This window comes from Rattus norvegicus, chromosome 10, assembly GCF_021556685.1.
Source record: "Rattus norvegicus strain SHRSP/BbbUtx chromosome 10, alternate assembly SHRSP_T2T, whole genome shotgun sequence".
Taxonomy (NCBI): Eukaryota; Metazoa; Chordata; class Mammalia; order Rodentia; family Muridae; genus Rattus; species Rattus norvegicus.
Window position 1 is genome coordinate 111448164 of NC_141543.1, and position 22367 is coordinate 111470530.

Genomic DNA, 22367 nt, shown 5'->3' on the forward strand with positions numbered 1-22367 from the left:
TAACAAGTAATCCAGGAGGAGAAAGCCGTAGCCTGGGGGAACTTTGCTCTCAGCTGGGGTGTTTGTTCCTTCTGTGTGTGTGGCCATTGACTTGCCAGCATCCTGCTGCAGAATCGAGCCTGGGCCTGGGCCTGGGTGCACACTGCACGCTTGGTGTCCATAGGCTATGCCGGCTCCCCAGGTGTGACTAGAGATTAAAATGATGGGGCAAAAGTCTTTTAAAGATCTCTTGGTCCCTTTTGTTAATATCGTTCTACTCTTTGTCTGTCGCTTGTTTGGGTAGAGGAAGAGAACATTTTACTACATAAACATTGAGGTCTAGAGCAAAGTTGGAAGGACTCTAGGACCATTCTTCCACCACTGAGTCCTGCTGTTACTTTTCTTTTTTTTTTTTTTTTTTTTTTTTTTTTTTTTTTTTTTTTTTTCCCGGAGCTGGGGACCGAACCCAGGGCCTTGCGCTTCCTAGGCAAGCGCTCTACCACTGAGCTAAATCCCCAACCCCCTGCTGTTACTTTTCATGCAGGGTCCCCTGTGTCTGTAGCCTGGGTCTCTGTGTGTGTGTGTGTGTGTGTGTGTGTGTCTGTCTGTCTGTCTGTCTGTCTGTGTCTATGTTTCTGTGTGTCTGTGTGTATACAGTGTGTATATGTCTATATTTGCCTGTCTATGTGTGTATGTGCGTGTGTGTTTCTCTGTGTGTGTGTCTGTCTGTCTGTCTGTCTCTCTCTATGTCTGTATGTCCGTATGTGTATATATGTCTGTATCTGTCTATGTGTGTGTCTGTCTCTTTTCCTCTCACTCACCGTGTATTTGTCTATATGTCTGTGTATGTGTGTGTCTACATCTGGCCTGATCGCTGTGTGTTCATGTATGTATGTTTGTGCTGTTGTAAAACTATAAAGAATAAAAAAGCTGTCTTTTACCTTGCTAGGTCCAGCACCGCAGTGCCCATGATATCAGATAGACATCTTCATCTCAGTCAGCAAAGCGTCTCACCCGCTCTGCTCCATCCCATATCACTGCCTAAGGCCTCTCTCTGAGCCTGGCAGACATCTCTCTACCCATCTAGTTCCCAAGACAGGTGCCAGAAACACACATCCCAACTCTGTGGCAGCCCAGACCAGCCACCGCACACTCCCTTACACAGGAAAGAACACACAACACAATAACCTTTGGCCCAATTGGTAAGATATAATTGCCCACCTAAACATACAAAACCCAATACACATCCATCTCTTAAGAACATTCGTAACAACCTGTAAAGGCACAGCATGGAATCTTAATGTCACCTGCCATATTGTCCTGCCACGGCTTCTCTCCCTCTCCCTCCTGTCTCTTCCTCCTTTCCATTCCAGCTTCCTCCTCTTCCTTCAAACTTTACTCCCACCCATCCTTCCTTCTCATCCAATGACAGGCCTCCTTCTATCCTATACCTGCCCCTCACCTGTATTTTACAGATTCAGTGGGGAGAAGGTTCTGGTGAAGTCACCTTAGTCCTGAGTATGTGACTAGACAGCCGTCCTTGGGGCAGTAGAACTAGCATCAAAATACAGATAACTCCAGGGCAAACCACAACATGTTTGTCCCTTTCTTCCTCTCTCTCACTCCGCGTGCCTGTGTGTGTGTGTGTGTGTGTGTGTGTGTGTGTCTGTGTCTGTGTATATGTGTGTATCCATGTTTCTATCTGTATATCCGTGTATTGCATGGGTTGTAGGGTATTTTTGGTGTTTTTGTTTTTGTTTTGTTTTGTTTTTGTCTTTCCCTGGTGCGTATAGCATCCACTGCTCAGATTCCAAACAAAAAGCTTTGTGCCTGCCTTCCCTAAACTGTGTGATACAGGAACAAGTCTCCTTGGGAGTCATAAACCTCTATAGAGAATGGCACTTGGCTCATGGCAGACCATGGCAGATGCCTATACTTCTGTTCTTACCCTCCCTGCAAACCAGAATGGCTCAGGGGTTTGTGCTCTCCATAGGAGGGACAGGGCCTTTTGGTGCAGATGGATATTTGCAAAAATCTCATTAAGACTTTAATCTTGTGGAACTGGAAATCTTGTGGCTCAGTGGTTAAGAGCACCGGCTGCTCTTCCGGAGGTCCTGAGTTCAATTCCCAGCAACCACCTGTTGGCTCACAGACAACTATAATAAGATCTGATGCCCTCTTCTGGCATGCAAGCTTATATACATAAAATAAATAAAGTAATATATATATATATATATATATATATATATATATATATATATATATATATATATATATATAGAGAGAGAGAGAGAGAGAGAGAGAGAGAGAGAGAGAGAGAGTAAAATTTTAAAAAGAAGAGTTCCATCTTGCTGGGTAATGGTGGCATATCTTTAATCCCAGGCAGATCTCTTGAGTTCAAGACCAGCCTGATCTACACAGAGAAAGCCTGTCTCTAAACACCCCCTTCACTCCCCTCTAAAAAGACTTGAATGTTTTTGTCTTCAGATCCTTAGCTTACCTCTGCTTAGGAATGAGACTTCAGCTCCCAGGATGGTACATTGTGTGTTGTTCCTTTCAGTCTGAGCACTTGTGTTCCCGTGCCCGGTGTCTTTGCCAGGGCTCTCACTCTGTTATCTCTGACCTCAGGAAGTCCGTGTGCTGCAGTGAGGGAACACTGAGTTTAGGGGCATGATCTGGACCATGCTGTAGTGTTTTTTATTTTTTCTTTCCACTTGTTTTGAATGTTTAGAATACATGTACAGAGTCATATGCGTCATCAATGTGTGGCTTAGTGAATCTCCCCCACTCTACATGCACTCGTGCCCAGCCCTCACAGCAAGCAGCTCCTTCCCTTTGCAGGCTTTGCCTGTTTGCTGCCTGCCTGAGGCCTACAGGGCGTGTGTGCTCTTTGTGGCTGACTTCTTCCATCACGTTTGATAGGGCCTGTGAGACCTTTCCACGGAAGAAAGAGTGCTGGTGTCTGCAGGCTCCAAACTGTTTCCCATGCCATGACCAGTGTAGGTTTTGAGAGTCCATTTGAGATCCTCACAGTTGGTGCTGCATGGCCCACGGACTGTGCAGCTTGAGGCGAAAGGGTAGTCCGTCATCCAAAGCTGTCTAAAATGCTGCTGTTGTGAGAGTCTATTCTTCTTACTGTATTATACTAAGATATTTACCTTCACTTCTGGAATCTGGGGAAGTACTCTCCTACACTATCCTCTGAATTGTGGGCTCATTACAGACCTCATTGACAACATCCCTGGGTGTGGCTGATTCCTGTGAATGCTCGGGGAGCACAGAGCTGTTTGTTGAGGTGCTGGTAGGACAGCGCCAACTTGTATGTGTGTTTACTGGATGCTACTAGATAGCTGTTCACAGTGTCTTTGGTTTGTAGCCCTTGTGCTGTGCAGGATCTGGTTCTGTGCAGAGTGACGTGTGTTCCCAGTACTGGCAGTGTCATTCCACTTCTGGAGGTCTATCTTTGTACATCTTTTGCTGAGCTGGCGTGGATCTGTTGAAGTTCTTTGTCTCACTGTGAATATCTCTTACTCTGCAGAATACGTTTTCATGTTTTACCTTTTTTTTCATGCTGAGCAAATTCCTGCTTAGTAAAATTTTTCTAATAATTAGGGCCTTTACTGCCTTGTCCAAAGCCATCTTGACTCAGAGCTCTGCCAGTCATAATCCCTGCACCGGAGGTATGGGCTGAAGCAACAGGTGTTTACTGCCCATGTGGTGTCTGCTCTGAGTGTCCTCATACTGGACCTGGTGAATGTGCGAGCTGCTTCCAGATTCTCTGCTCTGCTCTGCTCTGCTGGGCACTTTCTCCAGGCACTAGTTTTGATTCTGAGCATTTACAGATGTTACTGAAGCTGCTAGTCTGTCCTCCAACTGTGTTCTTTTCCAAGATTGCCCTAGTTACCTCTGACCTTTTGTGTTTTCATGCATATGCTATGGTCACTTGTGTGTTTCTTCAGAGGACCTTTGCGTGGACTGAGCTAGGGGAGAGTTGTACACTGAGTTGCTGAATGCTGACTTCTGTATAATTATGAATCTTACCATTGTTGAAGCCACACAACTAAATTCTGGTTTTGTTTTATTTGTATGTGTGTTGTTTGTAAGTAATTCTGTGTGTCAGCTTGACTAAATAGTATACATATTAGTCTTCAGGATTAACAGAAGTAGCAGGTTCTACCTAGGAAGGAATTAGAACTCCATTCAAATTGGTGTTTATCAAGGTTGGAAGAGAGGCCCGGAGGAATGTCCCAGACATCAGGAAGCCTGGGATAGCCAGCTGAGATAGAGATGCCTCCTGCCGGCTCTGGGGTCTTTATAAAGGAGGGTGTAAACACCCTTGAGCGTGAAGATTGCTGTTTCCTCACTGAGCAGACTCAAGTGACAAGGCCCCCTGGCTCGGGTCAGCTGGCCCAGCAAAGGGAAAGCAGAGGGGGACAAAGGCTAGCACAGTGTCCACAGTATAAGCCTGCCATGGAGCAGGACTCGGCCGCTCCTGACCAACTCTCACTTTGGTCCTTGGCTCATGGGACCCATTTTAGACCTACGGCAGTGTATCTGTGTACAATCTGTCATGGAAGACAGGATGAGTGGTTACAGCTACATGACATCCCTCAGTTCTTCCTGGTTGTTCTCTTCTGGTCTGCTGACAAGGTCACCTGAGAGGCTTGGCCCAGTCACCAGCGCTCGAGTGCTCATGTGACCGCCTGTGCAGTCTTTATGCTGTGTGGTTGACATAGTGTTTTCCCTTGGCTTTAGCCCCACAGCTAGCAAAGCTGTGCTTCTCTTCTCTGGTCAGGGTTAGATGAAGGAGTTGGAAGTTTGGGGGTCACTGCCCTGTCTGTCAGAACTGAGGTGAGAGTGGTGTGAAGAAGCCTGCCACCTAACCATTCCTTGCTTTCCCCACAGCACAGCCCATTCTTTGCTGAGCAGCTGACGGCATTCCAGGTGTGGCTCACCATGGGTGTGGAAAACAGGAGCCCCCCCGAGCAGCTGCCCATCGTCCTACAGGTCAGTGCTTCCTTCCCACGAGTCCAACGGAGACACCCGTCCAATTAAATATAGATTGGGATAGATCGCCACTCCTCCCTCCTCCTGCTTACATGTTAGGACCTGACGAAATACCATGGCCAACTAACCTTGCTGTGGTGCAGAACTTGGCATCACCACCTCCTGCTGTTTGGAAGGGCATGAGATGTAAACGCCCTGTGAGAGAAGGCGAAGCACCAAGCAGGTCCTAACTGGGCTGCAACATTTATTCTCCTGACCCACACCAGAGCAGCACGGTCAGACCAGTTGCCGTCAGCTCTCCTTGCTGTGGTCCTCGTAAGAAACAGCAGCTTCTCCGTGTCTGTAATTCATGTGCAAACTGGTCTGCTGCTGGTTCTGGTCAGCACTTTTGCCTGCTGACTTCTAGTTACTAGAATAGCATGGGACAGAGATGGACAATGACAGATTTGTCATCACAGTTGGGTGGATAAGTCACCAAGGTTGTATCTTAAACGTGTGTCTGTGGGAGAGACAGATGATCTGAGTTGTGACTAAGAAAAGACCTTTACCCTGGGACCATTGACCAGATCAGGCACCTAGGGTTGGTAACTTAGTGTAAAGGCCAGAAAATACTACTTATCAAGTTTCAGGGGCAGATGAGCTCAGGCAGAAGCTGTGGAAATCCTGAGAAGGGTACCAACTTGGAAGGTTAGGAGGCCGTCCTACATCCTTGGAGGAGTAGGGCAGGCTCCCCTCCCAGTGGGAAAGGCAGAACCTGCCAAGGGCCTGCGATGGGGCTGTCACTCTCAAAGCACTTATCAAGTTACTTTCCTCTATAAAATGGGCCATAGTCTGATTTCCAGCTGCCTAAGAACATTGGCCTTGCTTCCTTCTAAGAAGGCCTTATGCTTGCTGAATAGGGCTGCTACTCACGTTGTGGTAAACAACCATCTGTCTTCACTGTGCCAAATGCTCAGAGCAACAACAGCTCAAAAGTCTCTCTCTCTAGAACACATCACAGCCCTACCCCGTCCCCACCATACCTGCCCAGAGTCTCCCGCAGGTCAGCCAGCCTCATAGCCTCGGGAGGTGATTCTTGGGCTTCTCCCCATCTAAAGCCGTGGAAATCCCAGCCAGGAAAAAAAAAAGAGGCAAGAAGGAAGAGTCCATGTAACAGAGTTAACAGTAGCCTGTCTGTCCCTATTGTTCCCCTGCTGCACTGGGAACTTTCTAGAGTGACCTTGGGTCAGGCGGAGGTAATGCTCTTGTTACGTGTGCTCCTCTGGCATGTGTCTAAAGTAGTTTTAGTCCTAGAACGGCACAGGGAGCTAGAAACTATAACCAAACATTTCCAAAACAAAGAAGAAACAACAGGATAAGGCCTAGAGAGGTGAGGCGCCTGCGTGATTCCAGTGATGGCAGCAGCACTGCCCCGCCTCTGGGGCCCCTGGGTCAGCACACAGCTCTCTCTCCAACCTGCCTGTTGTGCAGCAGGGCTGCAGAGCAGTGTGGGTCCTTTATCGACCAGATGTTTCGTGTGCCATTTACAAGCCATATTCTCTCAGGGAAAGTGACGACCCCTATCTAGAGCCATTCTGATGCCAAACATGGAGCAATGGCTGTGATAGAACAGGAGCCATCCTCCATGGGGTCTGTCAGACAAACGTAAGCAGCAGTTCCTCGACGCATCCCAGGCTCTGCCTCCTGGGCCAGGGTCGGTCTGACTCCAGGGACGAGCCCTGATGAACAAACCTGGGGTAGACAAAGGACAGGACAGAAGCTGGGGAGTGCGCAGGGCTCCAGGCCCCATGAGGCCTACCTGGCCTCACTCAATTTGTTACCTTCCTAGCTTTGTCCTGAAAACCTTAATTGTTGCCAAAGCCTGGGCCAGCTCTGTTAGAGAAGGAGGAAGACCGTAACACAGACTGCAGTGATTTCCTTCAGGTCCTGCCGCTCCCTAAGCCACAGTAGAGGCATCAGCTGACGGCTTGTAGCCGCAGTAAGGTTCAGTCAGTTCTGTTGCGTTGTGACCCATCAAACAGTAACATGGCCCTGACCTCTCCCAACCAGCTTCAGGATCTTCTGTCTTTTAAAAATGACATCAGCCTGCTATCCTCCAACTTGTGACTGCTGACAGCAAGAAGCAGTCCCACCGTGTGGACCTTCCTAGCTTTGTATGGTTCTGCCTAGGACTCAGTGTGACTGCCTTCTCCTCCTTGGGGCAGCTGGGCAGAGGCACCAGACAGAAGGAGAAAGAAAGTCAACAAGAGAGGCCAGAATGGATTCACAGGGCAGAGTTCTTCTCTTAACTCGTGGGTGCTGCGAATCATGCCTTTCACCATGTGTGTTTGCTGTCGGGGCCTCTTCAGACTTAGTCTGGGCCTGAAGCACAAGGCTGCTGTCAGGATTCAGGACAATGCAGGTGCCACAGTCCTACCCTGCACGCCATGATGCTACTGCCCCTGAGAAGTTCCTGAGTCCCTGCTATAGGTGGGGGTCCTGGCCCACTAGAACCTCAGTTTCTCTTCATGTCTCAGGCAAAAACCTGAGCATAATTTATATGTGATGAACATGGGTCACCTTAGCAGGCCCTGTCTCTAGTTTGCTATTCAGTCCTGCTCTCCACAGACAAGCTTGGTTCTTGATTGTTTATTAATTTTAAGAAACGATTTATTTGTATGTATGTGTGTGTATGGATGTACCTGCGTGTTTTGCCTGCCTGTATGTCTGTGCAACATGTTCAGTGCACACAGAGGCCAGAAGAAGATACCAGATCTTCTGGAACTGGAGTGGCAGATGCTTGAGGCCCACTCTGTAGGTGCTGGGAATTGAACCCAGATCCTCTGTAAGAGCAGCCAGTACTCTTTAACTATCAAAGTAAATCTTCAGACCCCACTTTTTAATTTTTTGAAGTACAAATTAACACCTAAAAATATCCAATTATTCTTAAAATAATTTTAATTCATGTTGGACCTCAGTTTTTTTTTTTTTTTTTTTTAAAGATTTATTCATTTATTATATATAAGTACACTGTAGCTGTCTTCAGATACACCAGAAGAGGGCATCAGATCTCTTTACAGATGGTTGTGAGCCACCATGTGGTTGCTGGGAATTGAACTCATGACCTCTGGAAGAGCAGTCGGGTGCTCTTAACCTCTGAGCCATCTCTCCAGCCCGGACCTCAGTTTTTTTAAAAGGTATAAATCAACAGAAGAAACAGAAAATGTGCTATTTGGAGGAAAAAAATAAGCAGTATTTGATATTGTTCCCATAGGCTTCATTGATGACACTTGTTTTTGTGTTGAACGTTGATAGTGGACAGTGTTGTCCCAGGAGAATCTGCGTTTGTTCCTAAGGATTGTGTTGACCTTGTCCTGAGCATTGATAAATCAGAGGGAGATACCGGGTACTTTGCCCAGTCACATCCAGCAAGTGTAGTGGGTGATGCTTCTTGTTAAAAGGGTGGGGTGGTCTAGCCAATGGCTAGTTCTTAATTATAGATGTTACAACTTATAATTCCACTTCTCAGATTTATCCTCAGGAGAAGACCATTGGGAAAAGCTGTGCAGATTAGGACATTTGTCAGAATCTAGCATTAGGGAAACCATTTAAACAAACCATGCACATTTCTACAGAGGACACACTGTGCTTCCATTGGAAGAGAGAAATATTGCTGCGAGTGTCTAGGGAGGGGAACAGTTCTCACCATGTATAATTTCACTGAAGAGGGCAGTGGGGATACACCGTGCTGCGCAGAGGGCAGATCCGCATGAGGGTCCTGCTGCGCCCAGTGCAGTGCTCAGCTCACACTGGTTCTTGGTACAGGCTGCATATTTTACTTGGATAATGAAGTATTTTTTCAGCCTCTCTAAAGCATGAATTGTACAGGCAGAAGCCTGGCTAGAAAAAAGGATCCATTGAGTTGTTTTGTCAGACCCTCCAGGGCCACCGGCTCACAGTGGAGCTTTCTTAGAAGAGTGGCAATCAAGTGTCATTCTGCTGTGGCTCAATATCTTTCTTGCTTTCCAGGTGCTGCTAAGCCAGGTGCACCGGCTGAGAGCCTTGGACTTGCTGGGACGCTTTTTGGACTTGGGCCCTTGGGCGGTGAGCTTGGTACGTGTCTTCTGCCTCACCTGTGGGAAGGGAGGCAGAGATTAGACACAGTGAAACAGTCTGAATTCCAAAGCAGAAGCAGCCATAGTCATGCCAGCCAAGGGCGTCCTCACTTCCTGCTGCTCTGGGGCCTTTGTCATTGTTAGATCCCCTCCTGTTTAGACTTCTCAGAGGTCAGGAACCAGAGGCCTTCTCCGTGGCCTTTTTCTCCCCAAAAGTCTGTACCCTCACACTGTCCACACTGTGACTTAGACACAGTTCTGAACTGTTCTTCTGGGTCCTCTTTCTACAGAACAGAAGTAGAACCAACAAGCCCTGACCTATGTTTCCAATAAATATGTCATCAAGAAATCAAAGAGTGGCAGGGGAGCCTGTAGACTAAAGGAGCTTTAGAGCCTTCCACCGTCTGCATTGCGCACAGCTTGTTTGTCTCTGTTTGCAAGTAAAGGTTTAAAACGAGCTAAAACCATGACTCACACCAACCAAAGAGAACACATGGGCTGGCCCGTGGCCCCCACTACATGTGTACTGCCATGCCTGGCCTCAGTGGGAAAGGATGCACTTAATCCTATAGAAACTTGATGTCCCAGGGCAGGGGGCTACTAGTGGGTGAGGTGGGGGTAGATGCTAGGTACTTGCCTCTCAGAAGCAAAGGAGAAAGGGAGGGGAAGACCAGGAAGGGGAGCAACATTTGAAATGTAAATAAATAAAATTTAGGGGCTGGGGATTTAGCTCAGTGGTAGAGCGCTTGCCTAGGAAGCGCAAGGCCCTGGGTTCGGTCCCCAGCTCCAAAAAAAAGAACCAAAAAAAAAAAAAAAATTAAAAAATTTAAAAAAAAATTTTTTGAAGGAGGGAAAAGAAACAAAGTTGGCTCAGTAGGTAAAGTGCTTGTATGTAAGTTTAAGGGCCCAAGTTCAGACCCAGAGCACCCATGTTAAAGCTGGGACAGGGTTAGCACCTATAACTCTAACACCGTGAGTTCAGACCCAGAGCATCCATGTAAACGCTGGGACAGGGCCAGTGCCTGTGACTCCAGCACTGGAGGAGGAAGAGGCAGGTAGGTGAATCCCCAAAACTTGGCAGCCAATCGAGTCTCATCAGCGAGCTCCAGGGTTAGCCGAAGACCTTCAGAAAACAAGGAGACGAGTTTGGCTTCCTGTGTGCACATGTGTTCCAACATGCAGATGTGCACACAGACACCTAATTACAAAACTTTAAATAAAGAAGCTTAAAACAATACTGTTGGAGCCATTAGAAATGTATTCCCCATAATAAACAGTAGCTGTCCAGTGTGTGACACAATGAAATGGCCTGCACAGGGTCTGTGCAGACTGCTGTGGGCTGAGCAGGCTAGCACACGCCGTGTTCTTAATAATTAGATATTGTCAACAAAGAGCGATTGTTTGCAGGCTAGCATTGAAGAAAGAGGGAGAAAAGCCCCAAAATAGGAAGAATAATGTTGAAGGAGGAGAGAGAGAAGTCTAGAATTGGATGGAAAAATTCAACAGTGGCTCCTCAGTGATGCTGGTGACTTGAGGAGTAAACTAAGGCAGCAGCAGTGGAGAGGGGCCTCACAGCTGTGTTGACTCTTTTACCTCTAGGCCCTGTCGGTGGGCATCTTCCCCTATGTACTGAAGCTGCTTCAGAGCTCGGCCCGAGAGCTGCGGCCACTCCTTGTCTTCATCTGGGCCAAAATCCTCGCTGTGGACAGTGTGAGTAACCTCCTTCACCCTCACAGGTTGAAAGTTGCACTCTGCCTGTGGGCCCTGAGCTGCCTCACCTCATCTACAGTGATCCCCCAGGTGTTAGGTGGTGCTGGCCACTCCTGTGTCTCCCCTGCCCTTCCAGATTGGTATCCCACAATCTGTGACTGCTATCCTTCCCAGCCCTTCTTTCTTACAAAATTGAGTAAAAACTCTCCCCAACATCCTCCTCTGGTGACCAAAGGAGCCCTAGTCTCTGCCAGCTGCCAGCTGTCCAGTCTATCTTCTGTGTGCTCCCTGACACCTGCACTGACTGTACCCTGATCATTCTTAAGGCCGTTCTCTATGTTCCTGTCAATGGCAGCAAGTGGCCCTAAGCTCAGCCTGCCCCCTCCCCCACAACTGTGTCCTGCCATACCCTTCTTTCCCTGTCCTTAAACATGCTAGCACTGGTCCTGAGGCTTAGCCTCAGACCACCCATTTTGTCTTTACCCATCCTGCCTGTAGCCCTGGAGGACCTTAGTGGTCCTTCTTTACAGGTGACTTCCCAGCCCCAGCACTTTCCAGTTGTATCATGCACAGTTTCTCATAACTCCTGGCCCTGCAGCCATTTTTCTCCCCCACAAAGATAGATGGTGCTTTGGCTAAGGTATGTAAGTGGCAAAGAGGTTAGCTGTCCCCATCCTTGATCTTAACTGCCAACTAGGGCACACAGGCACAGACGACTTAAAAAAACTCATTGTGGGGCCAGAGTCACACTTACAGGAGCAGGAGTCACTGGCCATGAGCACAACAAAATGCACAGTCAGTCCTGTGAGTGGGACAGGGTGTGTACCTTGACAGCAAGTATGGGTCAGGACTGTGACAAAGGGCTAGAAGCTGATGCTTCAGGCAAGCAAGGGGCAGTAGAAAGATCCAGAATTCTATGAAGCAGACAGAGGATGAAGCCTTCGCCTATTTGTAGCAGGCTATGGGGAAGAGAATCCTAAGAAATAAACTTTGGTTCTGAAATGTCCCAATATAAAGTAGCTCGTGGGAGGAGGAGAAGGGGAAGAAGCTCTCCCTGAATGAGAGGAGCTAAGGTGGGTGCAGGGCATGGGCCATGAGGAGAGCCTGTTCTCAATTCCACCAGCTGCCAGGGGAGGCAGCATCCCAATCAAACCCCACTGGTCCCCCTGGGGACGAAGCTGTAGCACAGGGGGGGCTCCCTGAGTGGTCAGGACTTGGCCCATCTAGTTGTCATAGCCTGTGAGATCCTTGGGTGCAGCTGTGATAGCAGGTTCAGGACCCAGGCAGGTGTGTTGGCATCAGCTGTGATAGCAGGTGCAGGGTACCCAGGCAGGTGTGTTGGCATCAGCTGTGGACAGCAGGTGCAGGGTACCCAGGCAGATGTGTTGGCATCAGCTGTGGACAGCAGGTGCAGGGTACCCAGGCAGGTGTGTTGGCATCAGCTGTGATAGCAGGTGCAGGGTACCCAGGCAGGTGTGTTGGCATCAGCTGTGGACAGCAGGTGCAGGGTACCCAGGCAGGTGTGTTGGCATCAGCTGTGGACAGCAGGTGCAGGGTACCCAGGCAGGTGTGTTGGCATCAGCTGTGGACAGCAGGTGCAGGGTACCCAGGCAGGTGTGTTGGCATCAGCTGTGATAGCAGGTGCAGGGTACCCAGGCAGGTGTGTTGGCATCAGCTGTGGACAGCAGGTGCAGGGTACCCAGGCAGGTGTGTTGGCATCAGCTGTGGACAGCAGGTGCAAGGTACCCAGGCAGGTGTGTTGGTATCAGCTGTGACAGCAGGTGCGGGGGTACCCAGGCAGGTGTGTTGGCATCAAAGATGAATGTTGTAGATAACAGGGAAGGACCTTGTGATTTCAGGCTTCATTCCACTTGGGGTTGGAACCAGCTTGGCAGAGACTATGGGAAGCAGATGGAACTGCTGTGTGGTCAGGCTGCTCACAGAGCTGGCAGGCAAGGAGGGAGGCAAAGAGATCGGCCTCGGCCTCAGTACCTTTGCTTCACGGCTTGCTTTTGAGACAGTCAAGAATTTGGGGGGAACAATGCTTTCAAAGGTCACATATCAGAGATCCTGCATATCAGATATTTATAATTCATAACAATAGCAAAGTTACAGTTATGAAGTGGAACAAACACAATTGTATGGTTGAGAGTTATCACATGAGGGACCTTATCAAAGGGTGGCATTAGAGAGGTCGAGAACCACCGGTGTAGAAGAGTCACATCTGTTTCTAGCTTGGCTTTAGTGGGCTTGTATTCATGTCATCGTGTGTGTGTGTGTGCGTGTGCGTGTGTGCGTGCACGCACATGTGTACATTGCACGGGGATCATGTAGGAAGAGTCCATGTGCTACACCAACCTTATAAAATGATTGGGACTTTGCAGCTCAGAGAAGACAATGTGCAGTGACAGGGCCGAGCTTCTGACTATGATGAGTAGAGTGTAATGGCCTGAGCCAGCTCTGGGTCTAATTGTGAGGCAGGAAGACAAAATCACTGCAGGTCTGGGGAAGGAGGACCTGGTTTGGCAGTGTCACAGGCTGTTTGTTCCCTCTTCTGTGAGGCAGTGGAGATGGCCTTGACTTCCTCATCTCCCACTCTGTCTCCTAAGTGCAGAGATTAAGGGTTTATGCAGTGATGGGAACAGAACCTGGGGTACCATGCGTGCCAGGCAAGCGTTTTACCCGCTCAGCCTCAGCTTCAACCTGTCCCAGGGCATTCTTTACTCCTGGTCACCAAAGTTGAGATCTGGGCTCCTCTTTGTTGTCTGTTACTGGGCCATGCTCCACTAAGGCTGTCCACAGTACACCCTCTACCCTGGACTCTGTTGAGCCATATTCTTTGTGACTCTTCTCCTGCCACCAGCTGGCCTGGAGACTCTAGGTGCCACATCCCACAGTGACCCGCTGCCTGTCATGCCAACAGGTCACACATTCCTTTCTCTCTTCACTCCTTCATCTAGACTCCCCTGACCTCTCTCACTACAGAGCCCCTGAGCACTTGCTCAGCCCCTCCCACGTTCACCTCCACCCTCAGCTGGGCAGTGTGCTGCTCTGACGTTCTCCCAGAATAAGTGCTCATGGACGGCTTCTGTGTGGTGGAGGGTGCCCGGGGGCGTTTTCCATATGGAGACCACAGTTGTTTCTGTCACAGTGCTCTCTCCATCCCTGTTGTCTGTGCAGTCGAGACTTGGACCTTTATTGATGTTTGTTGCCTGACCCTGTGCAGCAGCCCTGTGAGCTCCCTATAGCCTCTTGAACTGTCTCAGACCAGCCAACCTGGTGCATCTCCTCTACTCACAGGTCTCTGGTTTTGGGGGCTACAGCCTAGCCAGGGCCCTGGTGCACACTGAACAGTTGTCGTGCGTGCTATGGGCATCCTATGGAGCCCCTGCTGTGAGTCTTCTTGCCATGCCACGTCTCCTTTCTTGGTTTATCTGGGGCTGAACTTGACTCTTGCTGGCCTAGGGCTTTGTTCCTGGCCGACTGGCGAGTGCTGCTCCTGTGTGCTCGGTCTAACCATGTATTTGTGGAGGTAATGTAGCCACAGCACTGGGTTTAGGGTTAAAAGACTGATGTGACCCCTGCCTTGCATCCAGCGCCCTCCTCACCCTCAGGCCTCTCTCACTGGCCTCTGCATCCTGGCAGCAATGTCTGGGCTTCCCACCTCCTGCAGCAGCATTTGAAACACCAGAACCATGATCCAGAAAGCTCTTTTGTGGATTTCAGTGTAATAGGGTCCCTCAGAGGCAACTCACCTGTGTCGTTGAAATATGTTCTTGATAAACTAGAAGCTTGCTTCTGTGGCTCACGGGGCCCAGACTTTTGATCATTTCTATGTTGCCCTTATTCAGATCCACGGAAAGGCCAACTTACATAAGCAAAAGACTTTTCTCCTGCCCCATTATCTTCATCCTCTATATCAGCGTATTCAGAACTGGCAACGCTCCATGATATCCATGAAGCCCAGTGGAAAGGCTCCTGGGAGTCTGCCAAGGAGCGAAGGCAGGAATGGTCACAGATCATGGGTCTGTGAGTGTGGGTGCCACACTGCGGGTCTGCCGTTGAGGCTCCAGCCCCTCTAGTCACTGGCTCTGCTGGCCGCATGGACACACGTAGAGATTTGGTCATCATGGCCGTCAGTTGGGGTCGGTCTTGTTTGTTCATTTGGTTTGGTTTCTGTGGTTTTGTGCCTAAGGAGAAGTATTGCATTTGAAACCTTAGGAGGAGCCGGATATGGACACAGGTGGCATTTCCTGTCACTGCTTCACCATAGTGATGGTCCTGAAGTTACTCAGGCTGGCCACCGTGTTCCAGTGGGTGTGGAAAGGAGCTTTAACTCCTCTCCATTCCTGTTGATCTCCTGGACACATTGGCTTCCCGTGCCCAGGGCTGCACGCACAGATACTGCAGTGCCCTGAGCAGACAGGCACGCCTCACTTTTGCAGCATACGGAAGTTTCTGTGAGCCATTCCAGTGCTCAGCTGGGAACCCCCTTGCCTGCAATGTTCCTGTAACTGCTGGCAGGCACTAGGGACCGTCCTGCGAGTTAACTTCCTACCAGCTTGTTGCAGCTGTTTATTTAACAGCAGCCATCTTGCTAAGGGCTATTCTGGATGTTTCTGCTTAACACTGAGCCTCATTTCCTCATCTTCCCTTCTTTTAATGACTTTGGACATAATTTTCAGAGAAAAAATAATTCCATGTAGGTCTGAGCAGCCTCTCCTCCCCTCTTCACATCTGGCCTTGCCATCCCACCTGCCTCACAGCCCAAGTGGCACATGCGTCCTACCAAGCTCACTGTGCCCAGCTGATTCCAGGTTTGCCACTGTGAGGGTCCATGGTACTTAGCACTCTGCAAGTAAAGTGCTCTATGGTCTGTCTGTGAGTCTGTAACAGTCCGCAGGTGAGATGCCCTGTGGTCTAGTCAGGCCTGGTGCTCAGTGCTGTCAGTGTTATGCGGCAGCCACCTGGTTTTCTGGCATGCTCTGGAGACCTGAGAAGAATGGTGCCTACTCGGGCTAGGCTCTGCCAAAGGCTCATCAGGATCCATCTTTCCCAGGTACCTGAGGAACACTACTGTGTGCCACTCCTATAAGGGTCTTGGAGGACCCAAGCAAAGGACAGGAGTCAGCCAGCCCTTAAGATGGATTTAGACCTGAAGAGATGGCTGCTCTTCCAAAGGACGCAAGTTCTCAGGTCCCAGCACCCATGCCAAGTAGTTCACAACCACCCGTAACCCCAGCGCCACCGGATCAGACACCGTCCTCTGGCCTCCAGCGTTCATATGGCAATCGTGTGTGTGCACAGAGACTCACATATTAGAAATCTTAAGAATGAGGTATGGGCAGAAGAGAGGCAGAAGACCTTGGGAAGAACAATACAAAGAGAGATGTTCCCTGTGACTGAGGGGCATTGCATATTACAGGGACACTGCCTGAGACAGACAGGGAGACCCTCCTCAGGCCCTTTTGTTCTGAGTCCCAGAGTGAGTCACTCCCTAGGCCTCATTACTGTACCGTAACACTGTTGATAATGACCAGGCATGTGACAATCCAGGAAATAGATCTAGAACGGGGAGAAAATGGGTCCATGGAAACTGTCCAAAGATGCTGCCGATGTCAGCCTGGCAAACGAGGACAGTGCTACACCATCGGGAAGACGTTAGACAAGTGTCTACAAAGTAAAACAACAGTGTGTGACGTGAAGAACATCAGGGCCCTCGGCAGTGAGGTCCGTCTCACAGGACAAAGTAGTGATGGCATTGCATGGGAGGGAAAGTGCTGGAAATTCGAGGAGTGCCGTGGAGCCAGGCAGCAGCTGCAAAGGGTCCCACATGTTGTATTTGAAGAAGTAATGGCTGAAAGTTCTTTCAGTCTCATTGAAAACTACAGACCACAGATCTGGAAAGCTCAGCACATCCCAGCCACATGAAATCTGAGGAAGATACACCACCTCCTCATGCCCAAATGGCTGTACCGGTGCAGTCAATAAGGAAAAGCAAAGTTTAGGAGACTTCATAGCCAAGCCATGAGAATGGAAAAGCTGACCACAGCGCAGCACCTGAGCTCTGAAGAAAAGCCTGCCGGCTTGTGTCGCAAAGATGGAGGCAGGCCAGACATACCAAGGCGCACCTGAAGGTCCCCGAGCATCAGACTGAAGCCACGTGACCACAGGGGACACTCGGGATGAGTGCTGTGTGGGTGGCTTTGGCATCTCTGCTCCCTAATGTTGGAATCTCACGTTGGATGTTTATTAAAGTGATTCTGAAAACAGCAGCGTGGAGGGAGAGCTCATGGCAGCTGCACTGCTGGGGAGACACCACAGGGATCCTCTTCCTTGGCTCTTACTTTGAACTGGCCTGTGTCACCTGCATGGGGACCGTTAAAGGTATTGAACAAGACTTGTCCAGGGGACAAGGCCCTGGGTTCCATTTCTTGCACCCCATAAAGAAGAAATAGATCGCATTCTGTAAATAACCCGTGAGACAGAAGAGGAATTAAAGACAGCTGTTTCTGTTAGGATTACTATTGCTGTGATGAAACATCACCAAAAGCAGGTGATGCAGGGGCTGGCTTTCCTTGTCCTGCATGTCCACATCTTAGCATCACTGAAGGAAGTCAGGGCAGGACTCAAGCAGGGCCACACCCTGGAGGCAGCAGCCGACATAGAGGCCATAAGGGCGCTGCTTACTGCCTTGTTCACATGGCTTGCTCAGCCTGCTTCTTATAGAACCCAGGACCACCAGCCCAGGAATGGCACCACACACAATGGGCTGTGCCCTCCTCCCCCACCAATCACTAAGAAAATTCCCTACAGGCTGACATCAGCCTGATCTTATGGAAGCATTTTTTAACTGAGGTGTCCTCCTCTTACATAACTTTAGCGTGTTTCAAGTTGACATAAAACCAGCCATCACAGTGACACCAGCCAGCGCATGGAAGATATGAACTCTTACACACAGACGCAGTATAATGGAAGGAAGGGAGGAAAGTGACCAGGAATCCAGGGAAAGGTGAGGTGGCTGTGGGCTGTGCAAATCAGTAACTGAGGCGTGCACAGCTGAACAGCACAGTTACAAGAAGAGAAGCGCCCGGCTGAGTGGCTGAATTTTATTATCAGTTTAAGTGGATTAAGCATTGCCTACGCCAGTGTGGTGACAGCTGTTAGTCCAGCACCTGGAAGGCAGAGAGCGTGGATTTCTGTCTGCATACCCAGTTCCGGGACAACCAGGGACTCTCAGACCACAAAAGAAACACCCAGGGCAGTAGTGAGGCACACCTCTGACTAGGCCTTCAAAGATATTTCTAGAAAGGATTAACTGGGGATGAAAGACCTCCCCTCAATGTAATACAGTGTGCTCTGGTGAGGAGTCCCAGTCACAAGAAAAGGGGGAGGAAAAAGCCAGCTGGGCTCTTTCCTTTGCTCCAAACAGCACAGCCTTCCACCAAAATGGGATGCCCAGCCACCAGACACCCTTCCTCCCTTAGCCTGCTTCATATCAAAGCAACACGAAAGGTAACCCATGTGGGAGCGTGGGTAGATTAGGTGAAGAGTAAGGAGACACTGTGTGGTGCCTACAAAAAATAATTTTTCAATAAAAAGACACAAGCAGGTTGAACGTAACAGCTATGAAAGGCAGTGCCATACTACCATAAAGCCAAAGAAGGTGCTGGGCAGAGTCGTAGTCAGTGTTGTACAGTAAAGAAAGTCCTGTGATGCCACGTGAGAGCACATGGAGGGAACAGATGGATTAGGAGTGTAGCCAGGACTACAGCAGAAACAAGCCTGAGTGTTGCCTTGATAATGAACAGAATGTGTCAGTAAGTGGAGAAAAGATGGAGTGCTGTCTCTGGCTGGATGCTCTGCCAGAGTGTGCATTCCTCCCACTTAATAAGCCACTCCCAGGCTGAGCACACACTACCACCAGTTAGAGGCATTGACTCACACAGTGTGCCCTACAGCTGCAGTGGGGTGGCACTCCAAACCAGCCTGTGTGTGCATGTTCATGAGTATATGCATGAGTACATACATGTAGGGACCAGATGTCAGCATTGGGTGTTCGATTGGCTGTACTGGCTGGCCAGCAAGCCCTCAGGCTCACCCAGCCTCTGTCCCTCCTCACATACCTTGTCATATGCCAGGACTCCACATGCACAATGCCATGCTCAGACACTTGTGTGGGTGCCTGGTATCCGAACTCAGGTCCTCATGGTTGTGCAGTAGCAAGCGCTTGACTAAGCAAGCCATCGCTCCAGTCCCTAAATAAACATTAAAGTAGAAAATGTGTAAGATAAACATGTAATATCTATTATATAATCATAAATAACATTCACTGAAGTATTAAAATATGTACAATTTAATAGAATACACATGATTATAACTATGAACCTGTATCTAAACTTTTCAAAGAGGAAGTTTGTTTTGTTTCATGCTGGCCCTCACTACAGTAGCCATGCTTGGCCAGGAACTCAATACATGGACCACACTGGCCTCAAAAAGAGGAAGTCTTAAATTTTTTTAAAGGTTTATTTATTTTATCTATAGAGTGCACTCTTGCTATCTTCAGACACCAGAGTAGGGCATCAGATCCTATTACAGATGTGAGCCACAATGTGGTTGCTGGGAATTGAACTCAGGATGTCTAGAAGAGCAGTCTGTGCTCTTAACCACTGAGCCATCTCTCCAGCCTAGAAATTTTTCTTTTCTATCAAGTGAAAACTGAATAGTGTTTAGAACACAGTTATGCAGTGCAGAGGGTCCCTGACAGTGTGTGTTAGGATCCTGGCCTCAGCTTCTGCCTGGGAGGTTAGTGAGAGAACACAGGAGACAGGGAGAATGAAGACAGGAAAAGAGGCAGGATGGTGAGAAAATGGCCAGCCCATGGAGTCTGTGCCAGGCTGGTTAAACACATTGGTGAGTGAGGAACTATCACCCAGACTAGGAAGGAAACACAGAGAGAAGGTTCTGGAATCTGGACCAGCAGGTGATACCACTGATGGTTTAAAAGGATGGGGGTAAATATTGTGAGTGACCTTGACAGACAAGCAAGTTCGGGAGACTTGCTGAAGAGGAAACAGATGAGCTCAGTAGCTCCGTATCAAAGAACAGCACAAGTCCAGATGGTTTCCATGGAGAATTCCTGAGCATTAAGGGAGAGACATATGGGCAGCAGAACACCCTTTCTCTATTGCCTCATGGGAAAGTTAACACTCCGCTACCTAAACAAAAGCCAGACAAACACAACAGGAGACCCTCATGGATATACATGCAGACCCTGACAGGTGGAGTGACCAAGGAAGACACCTAATGTCAGCCTTTATAACCAGAACAAAAGTATAGTTGTGAAGTGTCGATGAAAACAGTCGTATGGTAGGAGGTCACCACAACACGAGGAACTATTACAGGGTCGCAGCATCAGGAAGGCTGAGAGCCACTGCTCTAAAATCAACAAGGAAGAGTGGCTCAGTAGGGGATCCTCTACATCAAGCTGACATATCTAGGGATTGTCTTGAGGACATTAATTGTTAGGAACAGTACAGCTCACTACTGCAGCACCCTTCTCTTGGTCCTTCGCTTGGGTCCTGTACTGTGTACGAATCAAGAATGTGAGCTGAGTAGTGAGTGTGTTCACATGCTTGTACAAGCGCTCGCCCTCCCTCCCTCCCTTCCTCCCTCCCTCCCTTCCTCCTCCTCCTCCTCTCTCTCTCTCTCTCTCTCCCCCCTCTCTCCCTCCCTCCCTCCCTCCCTCCTCCTCCTCCTCCTTCTTCTCTCTCTCTCTCTCTCTCTCTCCCCCTCTCTCCCTCTCTCCCTCTCTCCCTCCCTCCCTCTTTCCCTCTCTCCCTCTCTCCCTCGATGGTGATGTGATTGGCTGCTTCAGTTCCTGCCTTGACCTCCCCACAATGATAGATTGCACCCTGAAATTGTAAGCCAAAAAAAAAAAAAAAAGCCTTTCCTTTACATTGCTTTGTCAGGATGTTTGATCACAGCCTTAGAAAGGAAACAGACAACAATTAAAAGTAAATTGCTGACATATTTACAAAAGAAGACAACGTCATATAATAACTTAAGGAGAACTTTCAGCTGGTTCCCAGCACCTACATCAGGTGGCTCACTAGCATCTGTAACTCCAGCTCCTAGAAGATGTGAAATCCTCTCTGGCCTCCAAGGACGCAAACACACATATACACATAAGTAAAAATACTTACCTGAGCAATAGTGGCACACACCTTTGATCCCAGCACGCAGGAGGCCGAGACAGGCAGATCTCTGAGTCTCAGGCCAGCATGGTCTGCAGAATGAGTTCCAGGACAGCCAGGGTTACCCAGAGAAACCATGTTTGAGAAACAAAAATGAAATGCGGTAATAATGATTAAAAAAGAAAATAAAAAACAAACTAGTAACAGAGGGGAACCTTCTTGGCTCTGGCAAGCCCTGCCTGCAAGAAATTTACAGCCACCATGGCTGATCGTAACAAGACAAATGTTGAACTCAGAAATGGATCCATGGTTCCTGCTCTCACTGCTTGCCTTCATTATAGCATTGGAAATTCTTAATAGCACAAAGAGAGGAGAAAAAAGTGACCTCTGAGTTGTCTTTGTATTCAATCACTATGCGATAACCTGATTAAATTTATTTTTTAAGCCTCTGCAGAACCTTTAAGAATATTACTGTTTGTTGGTTATAAGATCAGTCAGAAAAATCAGTGTATGTCTTAATATCATTGATCAACAATTAGTTGAATTAAAGATGTCACAAGTTCATAAACCATATGAAATAACAGAAAATTCTGACAAAATATAATAAAAGATCCATGTATCAAACAGTGCAAATCCCAGGACAATAGGAAACATCTTAATCAACAGAAAACAGTGTCCAAAGATTCTGACTTCAAATTCATACGGAAATGGGATATCCATTGTGCTGAAAAGTGGACCATATTAAAAATTACATCAAATGGATCCTAGACCAATTGTAAAAGTAAATACTATAAAACTTCTTAATGCATAAGAAGAAACTGGCAACCAGTGAAGCTGAGGGTTTGGTCTTTTTTTTTTCATACAAAACCACAAAGTAACCTAAAGAATGGTCTTTATCAACATGAACGTGTCTTCACTCTGCAGACAACATAACATGGACAGGCAGGCCACAAGTAAGAAAAGTAGTTTCAAGCCATGTATCCGCATGGCTCAAAACCCTTTCAAAATTTCAACTACATGTGTTTCTCGAAGGTGAGGGGACAGCCTGCAGGCACCAGTTCTCTTTCATGTCCCTAATCCTAGCCATAAAGCCAAGGCTCACACTCCAGCTGTCAGACTTGGCTCCAAGTGTCCTCGTGCAGCAGCTCCATTCTGAGTTCTTGCTTGTCACACAGACTTGTATCATGACACCTAAAGTAGCTCTCTTGGAAGCTGGGAACTGGCATTGAGACTTGCAGCCCTCAGACTCAGGGACTGGGGTCACAGGAATAGGCCACCACACCAAGCTCTGCTGTATTAGTTTGAAGCTGGCAGTAGTCTGGATGGACACTAAGAGGTGAATGTGTCAGCTATCCGTACGTGCTCATCAGCAGTGTGAAAA

The 22367-nt window shown here is 48.5% G+C and overlaps 1 protein-coding gene and 1 long non-coding RNA gene across 4 annotated transcripts in view; one reads left to right on the top strand and one right to left on the bottom strand.

The window, feature by feature from the left end:
- Rptor (regulatory associated protein of MTOR, complex 1) overlaps positions 1 to 22367 on the top strand; it is a 298642-nt gene that overhangs the window by 212038 nt on the left and 64237 nt on the right. For all 3 annotated transcript variants that reach the window (NM_001134499.2, XM_087571026.1, XM_087571028.1), the window contains 3 exon segments: positions 4885 to 4986; positions 8995 to 9078; positions 10680 to 10790. In NM_001134499.2, the coding sequence (NP_001127971.2) occupies positions 4885 to 4986; positions 8995 to 9078; positions 10680 to 10790 (297 nt within the window).
- Positions 16064 to 22367, bottom strand: part of LOC148003211 (uncharacterized) — a 56500-nt gene continuing 50196 nt past the window's right edge. Inside the window, exons 4-6 of the long non-coding RNA XR_015632335.1 lie at positions 20996 to 21078; positions 18917 to 19048; positions 16064 to 17157 (exon numbers count right to left, since the gene is read on the bottom strand). This is a non-coding gene — a long non-coding RNA (uncharacterized LOC148003211). The remainder of the gene's footprint in view (positions 17158 to 18916; positions 19049 to 20995; positions 21079 to 22367) is intronic.